Below are 22,048 nucleotides of genomic sequence, written 5' to 3'. Positions count from 1 at the left end.
CCCAATTTCTATTAGGCTAAACATAACATATCAGTTTCTATCAAGCTAAACTGTTTAACCAGAAATCCGTTTCAATCTTTTAATGCTCAAAATTAATTATATATTTTATAATAATAAATATTTTTAGTCTTTATTGATGGTATTAAAATAGTTTTTTTTATAGATTTTTTTAAATAAAGCAAAATGAGATTTAGGAAAGATAAAGGAAAAAATAACTAAAGGCTGATCAAGGGTTAGACTTTTCTCTACACTAAGCTTATCTATCACAATTAAACTGAATCAGTTTCAAAATAAAGTGAGCTATTGAATAAAACAAACCCAGCACTAGTTCACTACAAAGCTAAATAGCAACTAGGAATAAATTTCTTTGGTCTCAGAATGTTTATGTCCTGCATTATGCAGTCAGATGAGGATGAATCCAAGATAATATTAACTTAACAATCGACTCTTGGCAAACTAGACTACTGACAAAAATTCTTCGATATATTAAGTGCCTAAGTGCATGCCAAATGGAACCATAGTAATGGGAATCATCTGGCAGGATCTCATACTCTCCTCCTCACTCTGCTTCATTAGCAAAAAAAGAGACAAGTTAAAAAGAGTGTATAAGGTTACATTTTTTACCTGTAATATAAATACTTCGGTCCAGCGAATTATTTTGGAGCTTCCTGGATGATCAGTTCCATTATGAACCCTAATTGAGGGTACTCCATCAAGAGGTCTTCCATCAATACAACTTTTCACTCTAAAATTGAAAAAAAAAAAAAAAAATTAGAACAATGCCTCTTAATATGAAAAAATAACTACAAAATCTAAGATGTCTAAGATATTCATTCTTCACATTCTTCTGTAATTAAAAAAATCATCCATTTTAACAGATGATAAACATTAAGGGGCCTCTACATGTTGGCCGAGCCATGACGAACTCAGACATACGCGAGCATGTGGATGGGTGGCTTGGCTTGGTTGGCCTAGGCTTGTTGCCGATCCGTCAAGAGTCGGTTTTTTGGCCACAGATCAAAGGGGTTCGTGAGAGCGCTCGTGTAGCATCTACACCATTGTTCTTTGTCTAGTTGCAACTGAGAGCTGTTAGGAGGTTAAAGGTGTTTGTTGCTACTTTTTATAATAAGTTTTATATTAATCTTATTTATTTATATTTAATTTCGTTTCATTTTCTTTTTTTTGTAATAAAAATAATACAATCCAAGTGCAATGGCTGAAACCACTAGTACATCCGCCATGCTTGCCTCTCTGAATAACACTGACATGTGGATGGCCCGCTCTTTGTTTGCCGAGCCTCCGATCCGTGGCGAGCGGCCAACATGTCGATCCACCTTTATATGTTTGCAAGGACGTGTCATGAAGAACATAAAGCATTAATGAATAATCTTTTTATGAGGAGATGTTTGGGGGGTGCGATCAGAATAAAACACAAATAAGTTGTAATAACTTATTTAATAGTGCCAACGTTTCGGCCAGAATTTCTAGCCTTCTTCAGGGCTGCTAGCAGGAAATCGAACAGCCAAGTCTTTTTATAGTTACTATTAATGAAAAATAAGAAAATTCTTGCTTAGGCAATATTCAAAATAAAATGTTCTCAAGACATGATTATCAATTCAGAGGTAGTAATGAATAACTACCCAATATTAAAATTAATGTCATCAGTAGTCCATTGAAGAACAACAGTTTCTTCATCATTAGGCCCACATGAAATTTTGTAATCTTTCATTTCTCTGAGAGAGTTGCGCAATGAAACCATACTGTCACTAGGTAAATGAACCATAAGCCCATCTTCCATGATACTGCTCTTTCCTGAAAGACCAGCTGTTTTAAGGGTACCATTAAAAACCACGAAGCTAGCACCAGTAACTGCAACAAAACCAAGACAGATTCATAAAAAAAAAAAAAAAAAAAAGAAATTAATAAAACAGAAAGAAAATCTTAGAATAATGATAAATTAATTGGAGAAGATGGTCAGGATGCGGTCAGCATTAAGTAAAACTAACATTAAATGCTTGCTAAAACCAGTAAAATATATTTTTTGTTAATTTAAAATGAAAATTTTGAAAAAGTTAAATAAATGTGCCAATAGTTTATTTTATTTGTTCTGGAACTAATTTAGTTTTAAATTTTTATTTTACATATAGAAGTTAAAATCAATTGAACATCTACTAAGTATGTCACATCTATATATGTTTTTCTCAAATTTGGCTCAATTTTCATTTAAGATATTAAAAGTTAATTTATAGATCATATCATTAGTGAACATTTGTAAAACAACTTTGACAGTTTCAGAAATTATCACAGTCTTTGTATACCTCTTCGGGGTTTGTTATGGATATTGATTGCCTGAGTATGGTAGATATTTTCGTCTTTGGTTCCTTGGATACAAACAAGATGGGAATCAGCAATAAGGCTTAAATTAGCTCCAAATGCAAGAACACTTTCATTAGAATTGTTTATTGCTCTAATAACCTAGAAAACAGTAGAATAAATACTTCAATATGAAATCCAAACTAATGTAAGTTTGAACAGGAAAATACTAAATATTTCCTTACCTGGTCATAACGATTCCTTGGGAAAAGTATAGTTGTTTGCCTATCTTCCATATGAATTAGTAACCCTCGAACAGTTGGCAATGAGTAACTATATTTTCTGAAGTCCTAAAGAAAAGACATTTATAAAATATAACAGAAATATCAGAAAACTCACAGTCCAAAAAGAAAACAATTAATTTGAAAGATAACAAAAGCAACCTGCAATGAATTTATCTTGTTATTGTGTGCTCATCTTAAAATATATAAATGCACGCACCCATCTCCCCTTTACTAAAACCAATTTTTCTTTGACCTCACCCATAAGTTATACCTAGTTTGTAAAAGCAAAACCTGCATTAGGATAATTCAAAAAATTCAGAGACAGGTTCCTCTATAAACAGCAAATAATAAAAGGTGTCTTAGCTGGGGCATAGACACAAATTACACATAAATTTAATTCCAACATCAAATTAAAAATGAATTTGAAAGAGAGGGAGGCTGGTATGGATTCAGAGCAAAAACACTTTAAAATCATATCCTTATAAAAAAAAAATCTTTTATATACAACTCAGTGTTATTAATAATAATAAAATTGATGTATATTCAATCATGTAAATTTCTAATTATCTAGGAAGGAGCAAGCCATAGTCAATAGATTGATATTTTAGCACATTAAAGGTGAATGAACTAAAATTTTAAGAAAATTATAACAATGCTTTATTAGTTATTACAATTATTTGCTTGAAAAAAAAAATTAATTTTTATTAAATTAATATTTTTTTTTTCACTTCTAGGTGAGGGGAGAGAAGAGCCGTCCCCTCCTGCCCCCTCTGGGTACACTCAAGATTTGAACTATTATTAATAAAAAGTTCAATAACTTACAACAAGAATTTTCATAACTGTGTGACCTATATCTGTATAGAGCGGGGGTCTGTTTCTAATTGAAACGAGGGGGCAAGGATAGTATCTATACTCTGCTCCAAGCCTCAGAACAAGTCTTAAAGGGAATAGTCGTGCCCATGGAGTTTCCCATCTGCAACAAAATAATGATTAATTAAAATAATAAACTATTAATTTTTATATAATTTTAATTTTATATTGGTAATAAATTATAAACTTAAATTAAACAATCAGGCTGATTAGTATGGAATATGCTGAAGTCAAAAGGGAATGAATCTTCTTAGAACACTGAAATTAGCAATCGAGACATTGGCACTCCTTAAAGAAGTTTTTTCAGACTGTATAATCCCTAAATTGCAGTCAAGCATTATTAACTATCATTAGTATGGTCCTAGTAATTCTATTCTTAATTTCATAAAATTCAATTTATAACAGAACAAGAAAACCTTTCCTTTATTAACATTTCCTGGAAACTCTCAATCCTAAAAACATTGGTCTGTGTTAAGTATGAGTGTCTTCACCTAATATGTAAACTCTGCTCAAGATTAATTTTAATCTAATTTTTATTATTATTGACTACAAATCATTCTGAATACTATAGTAAACATTTTAAAACAGAGAATTAATTTTGACAAGGATGGAAAAGAAATTCAAACATAGTTAATTACAAAATAATTAACCAAGGATTTGTTTAAGTTTTATGGCTATTATTTGATAAAAAACAGTTAACCGCAACTTAGTTTTATCCCAAACTGGTGCAATAAGACCTAAAGGTTTTTAAAAAGTCAAATATTATTTTATTGATTCTGAACAATAGTCTCTTGGAATGAAGGAAAAAATGAAATTTTGGAGAGATCATTGTATACATGCAGTAAGGAGGGAAGAAGATTGATTAGTTTAACAAGGGTGTTAGTTAAATCAATTACTGGTTCAAAAGTAAAAAGCTTCTCTTAGCAAAAATATAGTTTGAGAATAGAAAGGGTCAATGAATGACGTAATTGAAAACAGAGAATGAGAAATAACATAATTTGTTAACTATTTTGCTAGTAACTTAATTATGAGATTATACATTGGCTACATACTAACCTATGAACTAAAATAGCAATGAGGTATGGTTGAACTGGTAACAATAAATTTGTAGTACACTGAAAAGTTGGTCGAATATAGATGAAACCACCATGATCTTTGGAACCAAGGAGGTCATTGGAAAAGGCAGGAGTATAACTCATTTCTGTCACAGTTGTGCCTGAAACATAATTCAAATTGTATATAGAAATGATTAGCCATATTTTTCAAAATATGAAGGAGATAGTCAGGGGTGTGGTCAATAAGGAACAAAAAATAGTCAATAACTATTTATTTGCTGATGTTTTGTCTGACTTTGTAGGGTTTCATCAGGGCTAAAAAAGATATAAAACAACATAAATATTGCAATTCATATCTTGGTAAAGCTATTAATTCATCAATCTAATTAAAAATAAAAAGGCTAAATGAACTAGAAACTGTGATACTTTATAAATAATATGTGAGCCTAATTTTAAAAATGGTAACATGGAACTTCATTTACTTCACAGCATGTGAATAATTTTATAATTTTAATTAGGGATGCAAGATCCATAATTCAAATTTTTCATGACCATTGATATGTAAAATTAAAACAATATATGAAATTTTGAAATTCAGAATAACAGATGAAAAACATGATGGAATTTAAGGTCCTAGATGCTAAATAAGTTATTGGAAAATACAACCTTTGCTGCCACCATCATCTGCTCTTATAGCATCCCATTTGGTACTCTCTCTAGTGCTACAATATTGTTTGAAGTGAGAAACAATATTTTCATGTTGTAGAGATGGTAATAGAAAATATATTCTTTAAGAAAGTGAAAACTTTAATCACTATAAGCAGTCATTATTAACAAAAATTATTGGCCAATTGAGAAACCACTAAAAACAATCCACTGTACTAACCTTAAAAGTTAGAAAATGAACAGTGATTAAAATATCATCTTCACATTTTCAGTAATAAATTCATTTTAACAAAACTATTTCATTGTTTGTGCCAGAAAATAACATTAAATTTGAAAGCATTTAATATGAATTAATTAGTAAGAGGGAACCAACGTTTTTTAAACATCAATTAAAAAAAGGTATAGTTTAACGTAAATATATTTAAATAGGAAATAATACATGAATCTTTTTCAACATTACCTTTAGATGCTTCCAAGTGAAGAGTGTTGATTAAATGGAAAATATCTTGTGGAGGAAAAACTTCATCTGGTAGACATTCAAGGATAATAGCAACTTCATCCTGCCCAACACATGCTAATCCTTCTGAACATGCACTCCAACATTCACGATTAACACAACACTCCACTAAATAATGAAAAAAACAAGTCAGTAACTTTAATAACATAAAATTAAAGAAATAAAAATTAAAAATCTTACATTTTACTTTCTTCACAATTACAAATAGGTTGTAATTAATAGCAAATTTAACAGGTTCATTGGAAACTTCAGGCACATCTTCATGAAAAACGAATTCACCATTTTCATTACTTGCAATCGGTGGGTAACCAGAATCGGAAGAAATGAAGCTTTGTGTATTAGGATCCATACTTCTTCGTGTTACCTTACCTGATGATTTTGCTGCTAAAAAATAAGATAACAGTAATAAAAACCAAAGAAAAATAAATAAATAAAGTTTAATAACATTATAATAGAATAAAATTCTACATTTTAATAGAATTACATAAACGATACAGTCAAGTGTTAAAAAAAAAGTTTGAAATCTATTTCTGGAGGCTAACATATATAAGTAACAATTCATTGAAAACTAGCTGCCCCAGCAAAGCTTTTATATATATATAAAATTATAACAATCGAAAGTTTGATGTGATTTCTAGAAATTAGTTAAAATTAAATATTCACATACATAATTATTTTTATGTTTTGGTTTCATAAATTTTAATAACTCTCTTATTAGACTTGTTTGCTCTTTGATAAAAAATGTTCCTAATAAATTCATCTGGCATAACTACAAAAAATTCCTTGATTTTCCTAGCCTGGAATGTTAGCTATGGTATTGGTACCACCAAACGAAGTCAGTTGAAGGCATGTTGCATATTCAGTGTGAAAGAGGTGCTACAACAAATTTCTATTATCGAAAATTCAAAAGGTTAGACCTGCAAAATCTCAAAGCACAGCAAGCCCTCAAGTATCAGAAAGAGAATCAAGTATAAAGTTGTAGAGAATTTCATTATCTTTCATATGAGTGGCAATAATTTCATAGAACATGTAATAGCTTTTGAGTTATTCGAAAAATAAATTTCTATATATTTTTTAAAACTACAAGAGTCTGAATTTATTGAAACCCAACCTTATCACACATCTACAGCAAAGCGGGAACCACCATAAATAATTTAAATAATAAATAACATATATTAATATGAGCTTATATATTATGAGCTTAAGTTAATTAAGTTAATTAAGCACCATAAATAATAAATAACATATATTAATTTATTAGGAATTTCAAAGTTGAATTTAATACAGGAAAATTTGGTTTTACGCCTTAGAGGAACTAAATTAAGCTTTATTTTTATTATCATTCTTTATTTCTGATAAAGGCTGAAAAATACTTTTAAACCAATAGAAATAAAAATCTGAGATTTATTCTTAATAAAAAAAAAGTTCAAATTGGTTTTAAATTAACGAAAAGGAAATTTTTGTTAAAAAAAAAAAAAATAAATAAATAAAAAATCTAACCATAGACAGATGGACTGGCTAATCTTCTAGTACCTTTTCGTGGAACAATTCTACTAGATTCAGATGATCCATCCAACTCGGTCAAGTCACCACCAGGCCTAATTCCATCACTAAATATCACTTGTTTAGGTACATCCGACTTAGATTTCCCTGAAATCATAAAAATATTTTTGAAATAACAGAAAATGAGAAATTATTTTACATGCATTCAAAATAATTAAATAATAGAAATCCTTCATGTAACATTAAAAAGCTAATCAAAATATTATACATATAATTTCTCATTCTCTATATGCAAACTATCTCATGACATTTATAGAAATATAATGTTTTAAAAACTACAATTTCTGCACTATAGCATTTTCAAGGAAGTAATAGGGATGAGTTTAACTAATTGCCAATAATATGTAATTTCATTAGAAATACGACTACCTGCAAAATTTTTTGTATAGCTATGATAAAAACATACAAATAATACAACTATTCCATTTAGAAATAAGTAATTAATGGCATAATACCGGTAAAATAAAGATAATACCTTCACGCTTCAAAACACCAGTTGGTACTAATACTGAAGGAGGAGGCTGGTTCATAGACGATGCTGCTTGTTGCAGAGGAGGAATAGTAGAACAATATTCCATTGGATTGTTTGGGTTAGGTTGCCTCCCTAAATTGTATCTATCATCTTCTAAGCTCACTATAGGAAACCAAAAAACAAAAAAAAAACAAGTTAATATTTAAAAAATAATTTGTCACATAAATATAATACTTTAACAATATCATATTCTATAGAGAACTATTTATGTAGTGGGTTAATATTTTAAAATTAAATTCAATCTTAAGTTATCGTGGGTTTTATGGAATGTAGAATGCAATTGGTGATGTCTCTCCAGGGCCGTAGCCAGGACCTTCTGCGTCCTTGAACAGTATCCAATAAAAGTAGATGTTGTGCAGAGGGATCAAGAACACAATTCTATTGTATGTCAATACCTGTGTTCACTTATAAAGAAAGTACACTAGAATCTCAGGCATATCAGAGAATTATAAGTGATTCACTTTATTAGAGAGCAATGAAGAGACTTCAAGATCTAATGAGAAATCTGAGAACAACTAGAAAATATTTCAAAGATTTTACTGAAGTCGGTAGAAAGTAATAGCCAAGTGAGCCAAAATCACATCAGTATGAATATATAAAGTAGTAAGAAAAAACCTTATTGGAAGAAAAAGAAAACAGTAGACTATCAAATGGCTTTTCTCAGATCAAATCACACATAAACAGAATTACTATGAGATAAAAAAGTAGGTAGTAATTTGATCGTGAACAGAACAAAGTTGTTGGTACAAAGTTTTAAAAAACTTCTCTTAACATTAGAATTCAGACTAAATGAGGAGGTTGATTTTTGATTCTACACTATGGAAACATGTAGAAGAAAGAGTCTGATCCTATATGTCGATGATGGATTAGTAAAAGCAACTGATTTAAGGGAATTAAAAATATTTTAAGAAGAATTTGTGATAATTTCTTATTGACCTCAATTGACACCCCTCAATTGTACCCTGAGGTTTTGGAATCACGAGATAATGTAATATGAATTCTAAAAGTTCAATAATTTCTCCAAAAATACAGCTAATAATACCAACCTCTATATATTATATTGAAACAAGGTTGACACACCCTAGCTTCCATAAACTCCATGTACTCCAATGGTGCTTTCAAATTACAGCATTTGGAACAAAGTACCTGAGAAAAAATAAAAAGGCCCTCATGATTAGTATTTATAAATAATAATAATGTATTCATTCATTAAATAATTCATAAAAAAGGCAATTCCTCATATTATTAAACAATGCAGAAAGTAATACAATAACTATAAATTATAAAAATGAACTCAAAATAGCAACCACATGATTTCCAAAGCAAGAACCATTATCTTTACTAGACTTAAAGTAAATTAATAATTTCAATTTTTTGAGAGAGGATTCTTCATACTTATGAAAATAATTAAGCCAAAAATTATAAGCCATTTACCATGCTGTCAGTAGAACATGGCTTAATTTCTGCTAAATGTGGTCCAGTAGTAACGACAGTTATAAGAGGACTTTAAATCATTATACATTTAATTTTAAGAAGAATGAATATAAAATGAACTCACCAAACCACAAGCTCTACAGTGATGCCTTCTACGAATAACAGTAAACTTATTATGGCATTGCATACAATTATCAGTTTCAGTATCAGGGACCCAAAAAGGAGGATATTTGCCCAACCTATCCAATGGACTGTTAATATTATTACCTGAAAAACAATTAAACCTAATTATTCTTAGCTTTGGCTTAATGTTAAGCTTAGACATAATATGTAATTTTATAAATGATCCTATAACTACTTTAAGAACATCCTTGATTTCTTATATATTCTTTATTTTTCAAGTATGTCCTCTTTCCCCAAAAAAGAAAATTAAATTAAAAAAATAACGAAGAAGTACACAGACAGGAAACAAATTGTCAATTGAGAGAAGAGCTCTGAAAAAAAAAAGAATCCTAACACATAGTAAAACATGGAATTATAAATTAAAAACATATTTAATTACATAAAAAATACTTTATTCATAAATTATCTAGAAAAAACTTGCTACTACACTTTATTATATATTCTAAACAGAAAGAGCCCAAAATAGATACTATAAGTTAAATGAGCAAACAATTTATGATTAAATGAAATAATATGAAAATTAATTCACTTAACTAATTTAAGGTTTAAAATTTTAAACTAGCTGCAGCACCCATACTAAAGTACACTTTCTGAATTAAATTGGCCATGAGCAAATAAACTTCCATCTTACCCGTTATACATGTAAACCTCAAATATCAAGTTTGATTTATCTCTAAATTATTTATAGTTGAGCAATGACAAACAAGTATATCAAATTGAAACACACAGTAGCTGGGTATTATTTGGAGGGTCTAACTCTGAAAAGGGTCAAAAGATAAAAATTAAAGGAAACACTTTTTTTCTCAGTGATTTTTTTTTTTAATTAAAAATATATTAATGAGGTGTAGATAAGATAAGAAAAGATAGATTTTGGCATAAAATAAATAAATATGGTTTTGTTTATTTATGTTGTTCTTTGCTAACCGCACCCCCCGACAAACTTCTCCAATCATTAAAAATATATTAGTTTGGATAATGGTAAGACTGTTTTTCTTATCTTTGAAAAAATTGAAGACACGTTAAATCATTAATGTTAGCCAATATTTTAAACCTCTCTCTAAGCCTTCTTCATGGCAAAACAAGAACAGGAAATAACACAACTCCAAATGATCCCTTTACTCTTAACTAAGTTTATTTCATTCTCCAATGGTTTAATGTTTGAACAAAAAATATCCTTTAAGAGTAGATCCACTCTCCAGGAATAAGAAGAAATTTTGGAAGATTGGAAGACATCAGTTAAAGAATAAAGCAAGGGGTGAAAGCAGATTGATGATACCTTTACCCAAAGATAAACTGCAGGATGATTATTTATTTTTGTGAGACATTTCACATTTAATAGTTTTTACCCGACTAGGGTGGAGCCAAAAGGAGAGTAATATGTTTAGGAGTGTCACGTAACCTACTCGTAGTATGGGCTATGTTTTGAAAGAACTACACAACCCATTTTTAAATCCGATGTCTCAAATTAATTAGTAATATTCTGTGAGTGTTATCAAACGATTTGAGCTGAAAATACTAAAAAATATTTTATTTTATTTCATAACCTCCTTAAATGGCTGAGCTGCCAGTGGCCATCATGAGAATCAACTCCCTTGTGCAGTATCTAGTCACATTTTTACTTGAGGACCTCATATACAGTCAATATCATCAATATATTGACTGCTTCAGGCGTATAATAAGAATACTGACATGTGTACTATACCTGCATGTACCACGTTCAATAATATTGGTTGAGTAAGGTGGGCTTTATGTAGATATAATGTAATCAGTGACAGTAGTTCTCATTACTTATGATGATTCATAACAATCTTAATATCTTATAGTCAATCATAACCATGGCTTTGATTTAAATTGGACATTAAGCGTTTAAGGAATCAATTAACCATTACAAAGTGTATTGTTAAGGTATATAATATTGTATATATATCTAATATTTGGATGTTAAACATTAAGGTTAAATAACATTTAATTTATTATTATAATAAATAAACACCACAGTTACTTAACTCCCAAATAATACTACTAGTAAGGATAGAGAAGTAGCTTGCATTAAAAATTATATATTTGAAAGACACAACAAAAACTTTTCTCTTTAAAATGCATGATTGACAGCTGTTTTTAAATGAAGTCTTCGGGAAGTTGTAATAATGTTTTTGGCAAGATCAATAGTTTAGGCCTTTTTTATACCCTTAAGTGATAAAATTCATTAAGTTATGCTTGCTCAGGAAACAGAGCAAACTGTTGAGATCTTACTGTGTCTTTGTCAGAGATTAGACATTACCGAGGCAGTACATCATTTAGATAAAACATAAAAATTTAAATAAATAAAAAAAATGTATTCTTTGATATCAAGATAAATATGACACTGATACAGGAGGTTACAAATATACAATTTGTAGTATAAACTTCAAAATGATGCAAAAGGTTACAATTGGTTGTTCCAACACTACATTGGAACATACAATGAGTAACGATGCACACCCTCCACAATGTATTAAAACAAATTCCAAAGAGAATTATAGAAAAACACATCAAACGTTTCGATATGATACTTTAACTAAAGTATTGATACTCGATTTACATAAATCCAAATTCTAGTAAATGACAATCAATTAAAACATAAAATGCCATTACATGAAAAATGTTAAAATAAAAAATAATTTAACAAAATAAAACTGAACTAAGGAAAGAAACCTATTCGTTTAAAGAGATGAGGTCATCAAATTAGTGGGCTGTTACTGAAGTTATCTATAAATAAGGAAGTAGTCGGATGCCTTCCACATAGGACCATCAGTAGCTGATGGAGTTGAGGCATAGGTCTTTGCGACCTTGGGAGTCAACTTTTGGTTCTGTGAGGGTTCCACAAAATGAAAACTTGACCCTCCACCTTAGTTAGAGTAGGGTGATACTCCATAGATAACCCCTCTGTATATCAGAAATGACCAAGAAAGGGGTCATTAAAAAAAAAAGTGCCTTCCACATCTGAAAGAAATTCAAGACTCTGAAAAAAACGTTAATATACTTTATTTATGTTCACATGTACAGATGCAATTTACTTGCAAATATTCATAGTGTATAGTGGAACACATTCATCTCCTGTACAAAGTTTCATCATTTATAGACATTTAGTAATAACCCACTAATTTGTTTCAAGAGATATGAAATAACACCCCTTCTCTTAGAATGAATAGGTGTGTAGGGCAGGGTTATTTCCATAGTCGGGTTTTTTTAATTAAATTATTTTTTATCATTATACATGCCTTAGTTTTCAATTAATTTACTATTATAACATGAGATGAAGGATGAATACACAAAATATTACACTTCTTTTAGTGGCACAACAGATCATTAAAGTAACCCTCTAGTTTGGTCCAATGACAAAGGTACAGTTATTCTCAGTTTCCTGCGATCTTCTAGGACGTCATCTCTTCATCAATCCTTTGGCCTTAATCCATCAGGACAATTTTTTTTACTCTTCTTCCCATCCTCCCAAAACACATTAGCCTCTGTACATTAACAAAAAGAGGAGATGCTTTTGACGCCATAAAATTCATACTCAAATTTGGACTGTTGTTGACCTGTTACATCTGATACCTCCCTGTAATCCCCAAGCTTCATCAAAAGATATCATAATAACCTGATGGATCATACTATAAAGAAAACTTTGTATAACATACCTAGTTGAGTAAAACATCTATATCCAATGCATAGCGTAAGATTACTTTTTTCTTTTATAGACTTGAACAATGATCCCTTCGTTCCTATCAAAGGGTATTAATCCTTCATTCCATATCAAAGCTATGAACTCTTAGAGTTCCTGGCATTCTTAAACAGTCCTGTTAGTATACCACCTGTTTCAAATGACATCTAGTTCTTTAGTTTGATCACTATTTCTATGATTTCTTACACAACTGTGATCATCACAAAGATCTTTTCTGGCAATTACATATGAAACATATAGGGACAGACAAACTTAAGTCAGTTTCTGGATTCAAGAGATTAAAAAAATAAACTTTCCACCAATCTTGAACATTATCCATTGGGATCTTTGTATTCCCATCTTCACCTCCTAACCAACAGATACTTTATCCTATTCTTTTCCTCTAAATACCTGGTACTTTCATGAAGAACTTTCTAGTTTCATTGTTTCTTCTTGAATTTTCACTTCTTTAATCCTGTTCTTTATTATAAATTTCTTTTTTAGACAATACCAGTTTTCCACACAATTCCAAAAATGTTTTAAACGCATACATTTCCAAGCATTAGAGTACTCTTCCAATGTATAACCAATGTTTTTTCTCAATCATCTATGTATTTTTTTCATTCCTTTACTTTATTACTAGTCTGCATTCTTGATCAAATAAAGAGTATCGGAAGTTTCTATCGGCTAGTCCATAGATGCTCTCTCCATAGGATCTTTTAATATTCCTTTATCTCAGACCATCTCATAACTGAATTTTCACCTGCATTTCTGAATTGTTTAAACTTTTTGCATCTTTTATCTTAAAGGGTGCTGAATTCCATGCCTTAGTAGTTCTCCTTCTCCTTTATTTTTAACCCAACCATATTTGAGTATTACAATAAATTATAGAATGAGTACTTACATCTGAAATACATTTATCTAAATACAGTAAAATAGTAATTTGAAATGAATTATCTATAAGTATTAAAAGATAATTTTTCAAGGAAATATAAACAACAGCCAAATATAATTAACAATAATGTACACAGCCTTTTTAGATATAACTGATAAAATCAATCGATTTTATGAACATTTGTAGGGTAGTTCTTTAAATGAGAAATAAATACCAATGACATTAAATTTATTTAAAAAAAAATAAGTAATAGAAACAAACAATAACATCTTAAAGGGATTCTACTATTGTGATGAGGGCCAGACTTAATAAACTGTTCATCATCAATAAAAGCCAAGTTTCAGCATCACAATATCATTAGCAATCAACAATACTGATTAATACTACCTGAGTAATTGCTATTAGATAAGGACCATACCAAGTTTGATCACATTTTGAAAGCAGTCCTTATTTTAACTCAAGGATCAGTTGCTATATGACAAATTTGAATTACCCATTCTAATCAGATCCATAAAAAACAGTACGAAAAATTGTGGAGATCAAGCGAATCAGTTGTATAGATTACTAATGTTTGGCCTTTTACATGTAATATGGAAAAAAAAAATTAAATATGGAATAAAAGGTGTACTCAACTAGTCAATGTACATAGCCTACAAAGAAAATGGCCAATGGTAAACTATTTATTTCATGCCAATATGAGGTAAAATTTTAAATCAAAAAACAAATTACCTGCTGTATTGGTAGGTGTTGGGCTTTCCTCACTATCGATACCAACATTAGTAGATATAGTAAGACTACTTGGTCGAGCAGGCTTATTTTCTTCAAGTGAATTAGAATCTGACTCATAAATTTGTCCTGAGGATGGCATATTTGCAGTAACTTCAGGAATATTTGAAACATCATCTAATGGAACAGTTGATTCCTCTATATTTTCAGGAATAGTCCTACTTTCAACACCAGAATTTTGAAATTCATTTAAATTATTTGTCAAAGGCACTTGAGTTTCTGTAGAAACAACTTGGTCTGATGGCTTAGGTTCTGTATTTAACATATCAGGTAATGTATTATTGGTATGTTCTAATATTGATTCTTCACAAACTTTCTCAACCTGTTCTTGAGGCTCACTAGTTATATTATCTTCTTCAGATAAATTCACACTACTAGATGTCACATTATTTGTACAAGAACGACAATTAATGTTATCTAGCTCACATTTTTTGCTGCCATAACTTGTCTCAGGAGGAAATTCTTGTAATAATGAAACTTTTTCAGATTCAATTTTTGATAACTGTTCAGAGTTAGTTCTTTCACCAGATTCAATTTTTTGACTGCTATCAAGCTCATTGCTGATACCAGTTTTTTCATTCTTGTTTGAGGACCCAGTTAAACCCATGTTACTTTCTATTTCCTCACTTTCTGTATCTTCTGTAACAGCTATAGAATTATCATCATCTAAAACTCGAGAACTAGAAGCATTTTCATTTCCATTTTCACATGTATCATCAACTTTGGTATCAGTTACTGAACTATCACCGTCATCAGAGTCATTTATATCAACTTCCAAATTAGATAAGTAATCTTCTAACTCTCCTTCACTAATATCATCTATAGTATCAAAAGAAATTGGTCTAACATGTAAATCAGGTATTTCTTCTTTGATCACTGATCCAACATCAACCAAAGGAGGAAGTTCCTCTTCATAAGTATTATCAGATACAGATACAGAAATGTGTGGTTTAATTAAATCGCATACTGGCTCTATCTCATAAGGATTCTCGGAAACAGTACTCTTCACAGATGTAATATCAGGAAGTTGACTGTTAGCATCAAGAGTTTCATCATCACCATTAATATGAATCTGTGAAGGCTTCAAAATATTAGAATCAAGCAAATCGGGCTTATCTTCAGAATGCAGATTATCAAGACTCTGTCTATTTACTTCTGCACTATCATCAATGGTACTATCTTTCAATTCTTGTTTTGTTGAATCAGTAGGGTCAATTTCATCCTGGTATTTTGATGAGTGATGTATGGTTTGTTTGTTGTCAACATGATTACCATTACGTTTTCTTGTTTCTTTAAATGTACTTTGTTTGATAGAAGTATTATAACTTTGGGAAGGTGAAAAATTAGCTGCAGCAAAATCAGCATCAGCTAAATTAATAGGTTCAAAAGTTGGTCTACGGTAACTTGCAGCTGGTGGCCTTAGTGGTTTCTGAAAAACCAACACATTTTATTAAATAATAGAGCTTCATACACTTATATAATTTAGGTTTCATTTTTCAAGTTACTTTAAACTTACTTAAAGAATATTATTAAGAATAAAACAGATTCAGTTAACAAACCTGTGTTATACGTGACAAGGAATGATTCTTGATAACCACAGGTGTGACAGATTCTTCTCTACCTAACACATAAATTTAAAATATCAGGCGATGACAAAGTTGACTTCTTATAGTTTAATGCAGTCATAGTCAAAACTATACCTTCATTATATTCAAATTCATCCAATACTTTTTCGATATCAACTGCGAACTTATCCATTATTTTGTTACACCATTGCCACTGGAGACTTGACAGAAGAGGTTTTATGGTAAAGGTTATGACACAACAAAAGCCACCGAAAAATGCAGTAGTTTTTTTTTTATTTCATTTTAACTTTAGTAGCCTACAAGCTATAGAAAAACTACGCTAATTTAATATTTTCATTGTTGAAAGTATTAGTAAACAGTTATATGAGTTGTTCCAACTCTTATACGTAACCTAATCGAAGATTTTTTGGTTTAGATGGTGGACCAGCTGGTCTATTTGATTATTTTTATCTTGAAAAACTTAATTCAATGTCCAGACCAGTAGGTGTTTTATAACTTTATTCTCCTCTACATGATGTACATATCACCATCATCACTTCAAGACGTTTGTGTTAATTATATTTGTGATAACTTATTTGCACTTTGTGATTCTGTACCAGTAAACAAATACTATCAGATTGACAGTTTAAAAGTTAGTCCAATTGAAGAAGTGAAATTACAATTTGTTGATAATGAAGTGTATTTTCATTCTGAAATTTCGGAGCAACTTCTTAGAACTTTATGTATCAAGGGAAAGTTGACTGACTACACCTTAACATTATTTGATACTGAAACTACAAGACTCAGGTAATGTTTATTTTTTTTTTTGCTTTGCAGTTGTTTACTGAACTGTTAGTATTATTTTTTATTCACCATGATTGTAAATCATAATCTCTACTCTGAAGGATTAATTTTATTGTAATAAACTTTTTCTTCTACTTTTTTGTTTGAGAAAGTTTTAATATTTCTATAGTACTTTTGGTTTGGTTTATTTAAATTTTTTTAAAAAATATTGATTTAATGTTGTTTCAATCAAATATTCAAGTATCAGTTGCTTTGAATTTCTTGACTATAGAAGTATACTATTTCTACATCCAATATAATTGATTTTTTGAAATTAGCTTGATAATTTTTTTTTTCTTATAATTTATAATTGTGTGTTTTTTATTATATGAATCATAATGGGCTGAAAATGTATTTTAAATTGTTTAGTATGTATTTTGATTAAAAGAACTATGGTTTAAACCTTAGATCACCTAGTCATTGTCATTTGAATAACTAATGTAAAGTTTTTTTAATAATCCATCCATGGATTATTCAATAAACCTTGCATTAATATAACAAATCAGGCTTATTAGGAATTTTTACTTTCGAAACAACTTAAATTGTTTACTTTATTTAGCTGGTTTTACATTCAAAAGCAATATGAATTTTAACTTTCTTTTAATCCTTCAGAACATACAAGATCTTTTTTATGTCTCGTTCAGATCTACTATACACTGATACTAGTTATGAGATATCTGCACTAGAATGATTTTTAAGATAATTTAATGTGTTCCCAAGACAAAGAATTCCATATTTAATTCAATTTTGTATAACATATGAATTTACTGTTTATTAATTTATACTCTCCTTTGTGTTATATAATTTACATAATTGTATTGCCTAAAATATAAATATTTTTTAAAATTTTAAATTAACCGGGATATTCTTCATAATTTGTGTTTTTATATCTGTCCAATCACAATGCATTGCTTGTTTGTTATATCTCTATGCTAGTTGGTACACAAATTCTTCTACATAGTATATCAGTTAATTTTTTTGGTTAGCTCCATAGTCCTTGTAGATCTTTGACTGCCCTAATCAGCCTACTCCATACCTTCATGTTTTGAGCTACTGCTTTCCAGCATAATAACTCTATCCTATTATTGGTAATCGATCCATAGTTTTCGGCCTTCCACATGGTCTCTTGCCTTCATTGTGGTGTTGAGCCAACCTGATGGATTGCTCGGGCCTGCTAGATCGTTCTGGTAATTGTTTGCTTTCTAAGGTGCCTATTAGAGCTCAGGTCTCGCAGCCATATAATAGAGTGGCTTTGTACATCCTTAGCTTCAGATTTTTCAGTATTCTTGACAGAGAGATTGACTGGTCTATCTCAGTTAGTTGATCATTTATTGAAGCTATTGTAGAGCTGAGGTATTTGAAGTTGTCTTCTTTTGGAAAAGATTTGGCATCCATGCAGACCATGTTTAGGGTGGATTTTTCGGCTTACAATTACATATTCTTTATCAGTTAAGCATGGTAAACTGATTATAAAAATCCTAATTGTGGTTTTACATAACGTTAAATGGATGGTTTCATTGTAGATATCATACCTTTAATGCAATATTGCCACAACTAAAAAATTTGACTTTGAGGTCTGATAGATTTCAAAGAATTTATCTGAATGTGCCATAATATCACTTCCAGAAGTTCACTTTCATTATTATTAACTTTTTCTTTCTTTTCGTGTCATCACTCACCTTTCAAATACGAATAGACCAATATTTTCCATAAAGGATTGATAGTCTTTTTTCTAGAAATTCATGTTCTCAAGGATCTATTGAATTATATTAGTATTGCATCGAGTGTGTGATGTTAGTTTATTTGATTTTTAAGCTATTACAAAATTATTTTAAAGATCTAAGTGAACCATGTTATAATTTCACTGCAAAGAGGATCGCACCAATTCTATAATATAAAATTGGTGTTTTTCTTGTTTATAATTTTACTTATATTGGTTTGGAATGACAGTTTCTGTGGTATAAGAAAAATGAAAGAAAAACAAATTTTATTGATGTTATATTTATTATTAATAAGTTCTGTAGGCTTTAGTACATTTCTCCTAATCCACAACTAGGATTTTATCCCTTGTTTTGAGATTCTTTTGCTTTAATCAACTATCTAAAAATATAAATTTTATGATTTTCATTTCCATTTTGGAATACTTTATTTATTTATTTTTAAATGCAATAGATCTCTCTTGGCCTGCCTCCTCTTTGATTTAGCTCTTGAAAAGCCCATTAGAGAACCTGGAATTCAAGTGGGCGGAACAATATTCAGCAGAACAACACAGCTTCTTGCTTACGCTGAGATTGACGGCCGCTCTTTCCAAGCTTTCTCTGATGGATTTATGAAATTGGCTGAAGCAGCAAGAAAAATGGGGCTTGAAGTGAATCCAGAAAAGACCAAATACACGGTCACTGAGGAAATCCCCAGGACCGGTGAAGAAATCAGGATCGGAGAATGTACTTTTGGATAAGTCCCCGAGTTTGTGTATCTTGGATCACTCATAACCCAAGACAATGTTGTGGACTCCGAAATTAAACGAAGAGTCCTACGTGCCAACCGCTGTTATTATGGCCTCAGTCCCTATTTTAGGAGCCGTGCCTTGTCTAAGGACACCAAAATCTATCTGTATAAAACAATTATTCGACCAATTCTTCTGTATGGCTTGGAAACGTGGACTATCTTCAAGGCTGGTGAGCACAACTTAATGGTCTTGGAGAGGAAGATTCTCCGTAAAATATTTGGAGCTGTCTAGGTTGACCTGATATGGAGACGTTGAACAAACCAAGAGCTCAAAGTTTTATATAAGGAACCAGACGTTGTCCAGTTTGTGAGGTTCAGTAGATTGAGCTGGGCAGGACATGTTGCTCGGATGGCTGAGAGTTATCTGCCCAGGAAAATAGTGACCGAGGTAATACATGGAGCAAGACGCAGAGGAAGACCACGCCTTTGGTGGAGTGATGGTGTGAGTGGTGATGCCAGGACCATGATGGGAGTGAGGAACTCGATGGCGGCCGCACAAGATCGTAATGATTGGTGGAGGCTGATGTGGAGGCCAAGACTCGACATCGAGTTGTGGAGCCGAATTAATAATAATAAGATCTCTGAAAAAGTGGTAATCTTTTGGATACAGGGTGGGTGGATCTGAGATAGTATTAATTTTCAGATCATTTAATCGCCCTAAAGTTATCTGACTAACATTTGCAATAAGTGATCTGAAAATTGAAGTTATTTCATAGTCACCTGATGTCGATAAAAACATACATGTTTAGAAAAAAACTTATGATTTTTTATTAGGAGCCTCAGTTTACTGGACTAATTAAGAGAAACCACTGCTAAAAAAAACTATCAACTTTAATGAAATTTAATTTCTTACAAATGAAGTCGAGGTTACTTTTGGGATTGGTTTAGATTTGGCTTTTGATTTGCCAAAATGTGTAGTGTGGAATTAGGTTTTTGGAATAGTAAATTCGTTTTTTGTAAAAGGTATGCCTCAAAAGCAATTGAAAAATTCATATGGATTATGATCTTATTCCATACAGAAAATTAGTTAATTAAGGTTTTGTGTTTTTTTAAACAAGTTAATGGGTTTTGTTGAATAGGAAGTGGTATCTAAAAAACTGTTTAAGTCAAGTAATTCTAAATTGCAGCATAGTAAAATAGAGAAAAATTCCTTTACTTAAATTTGTCATTGTAAATTCAGAGGAAGCTGTTAAATAAACCCAAATTATGTTTTTCATAAAATCATGAATTATTCACTCTTTTCTTTATCAGCTTCCTTCTGGATTAATGATTTCCTACTTCCTTGTTTAATAAGCTGTAATTCAATATTAATTAAGGTGAGATCTTTTACTGAAAGTGAGATTCCACACCAGTTTTGTAAAATCATTACCAGGACTATTAAGTAATTTCATTATTTTACCTCTGTTTGCTACTTTCATTATTTTTTAACAGATAATTTAATTTTTTATCTCTGTTAAACATTTTATTTTATATAATTTTATAATTAAAAAAAAAGTATATTTTAGTAATTTGTTATTATTTTTATTGAAAACACTGCTACTTTGATGAGAAAGAATTTCACATCTTATAATTATTCAACAAAATTGGAGGCAACTCATGCAGTTATAGACCTCAACTTAACTAGCATGGACTTATATTAAAAGTGGGGAATCTTTTGTCCTACAGTATAGTCCTAAAAAGGGTACTTATTTTAAGATAAGGTATACTTTATTATATTTAACAATATTACTTATATAAGTAATAATACATCCAATACCCATGGTAATATCCTTTCCAGAGTCACTACCTCCAATAGTTATTCTATCCTCATGCCCATGAGTCCTACTTATTGGCCTACATCTCTCAAGAAACGTCCAGATATCCTAGACATATTTATCACCTCCCAAATTTCCTCTTCCCGGACCATCATCGAATCTATAGATGACCTTTCCTCAGACCACAGTCCAGTTATCCTTTCCTTACATTCGAGCTTCGTTCCTAAGCCCTCTCCTCCCTCATTGATTAAAGGACGAGTTGACTGGGACAAATTTCGTAATGATTTGGAAAACAAACTGGACTTAAAAACTCCACTTAAAACTAAACATGACATCGACGAATAATAAAAAACATCACAGATTCTATAAGAATTTGCATACACGACAACACGACGACCAGTAAAATTATTAATACTATGCTTACTAACTTGCCACAGCACATTTGCATCTTATTTAAGGAAAAACTCAGAGCAAGAGCGAAGTGGCCCAGGACTAGATACCCCACAGATAAAACATATTATACTACATTAACAAACAAACTCAAAACAGAACTTAAAAAATTGAAAATACAAAATTTAAC

The 22,048-nt window shown here is 30.5% G+C and overlaps 2 protein-coding genes across 5 annotated transcripts in view; one reads left to right on the top strand and one right to left on the bottom strand.

Moving 5' to 3' along the window:
- The window catches only part of Sara (Smad anchor for receptor activation), a 22,326-nt gene extending 5,696 nt beyond the window's left edge, over window positions 1-16,630 (bottom strand). Inside the window, exons 1-15 of one of the 4 annotated variants that reach the window (XM_014426628.3) lie at window positions 16,499-16,630; window positions 16,358-16,419; window positions 14,742-16,227; window positions 9,359-9,501; window positions 8,847-8,946; window positions 7,744-7,902; window positions 7,206-7,355; window positions 5,886-6,089; window positions 5,649-5,813; window positions 4,524-4,683; window positions 3,420-3,570; window positions 2,559-2,663; window positions 2,319-2,475; window positions 1,641-1,869; window positions 625-745 (exon numbers count right to left, since the gene is read on the bottom strand). In XM_014426628.3, coding sequence (XP_014282114.1) covers window positions 625-745; window positions 1,641-1,869; window positions 2,319-2,475; window positions 2,559-2,663; window positions 3,420-3,570; window positions 4,524-4,683; window positions 5,649-5,813; window positions 5,886-6,089; window positions 7,206-7,355; window positions 7,744-7,902; window positions 8,847-8,946; window positions 9,359-9,501; window positions 14,742-16,227; window positions 16,358-16,419; window positions 16,499-16,556 — 3,450 coding nt within the window. In that variant the 5' untranslated portion in view covers window positions 16,557-16,630. The remainder of the gene's footprint in view (window positions 1-624; window positions 746-1,640; window positions 1,870-2,318; window positions 2,476-2,558; window positions 2,664-3,419; window positions 3,571-4,523; window positions 4,684-5,648; window positions 5,814-5,885; window positions 6,090-7,205; window positions 7,356-7,743; window positions 7,903-8,846; window positions 8,947-9,358; window positions 9,502-14,741; window positions 16,228-16,357; window positions 16,420-16,498) is intronic. The other 3 variants (XM_024358703.2, XM_014426629.3, XM_024358704.2) reach the window with 3 other exon arrangements.
- A 265-nt stretch (window positions 16,631-16,895) lies between these two features.
- LOC106684506 (protein zyg-11 homolog B) overlaps window positions 16,896-22,048 on the top strand; it is a 25,726-nt gene continuing 20,573 nt past the window's right edge. Inside the window, exon 1 of the mRNA XM_014426630.3 lies at window positions 16,896-17,170. Coding sequence (XP_014282116.1) covers window positions 16,896-17,170 — 275 coding nt within the window. The remainder of the gene's footprint in view (window positions 17,171-22,048) is intronic.

This window comes from Halyomorpha halys, unplaced genomic scaffold, assembly GCF_000696795.3.
Source record: "Halyomorpha halys isolate HHAL.00 unplaced genomic scaffold, Hhal_1.1 Scaffold587.1, whole genome shotgun sequence".
NCBI classification, from domain to species: Eukaryota; Metazoa; Arthropoda; class Insecta; order Hemiptera; family Pentatomidae; genus Halyomorpha; species Halyomorpha halys.
Note: the sequence above shows the minus strand (reverse complement) of the source record. Positions and strands in the feature narration are given on the sequence as shown.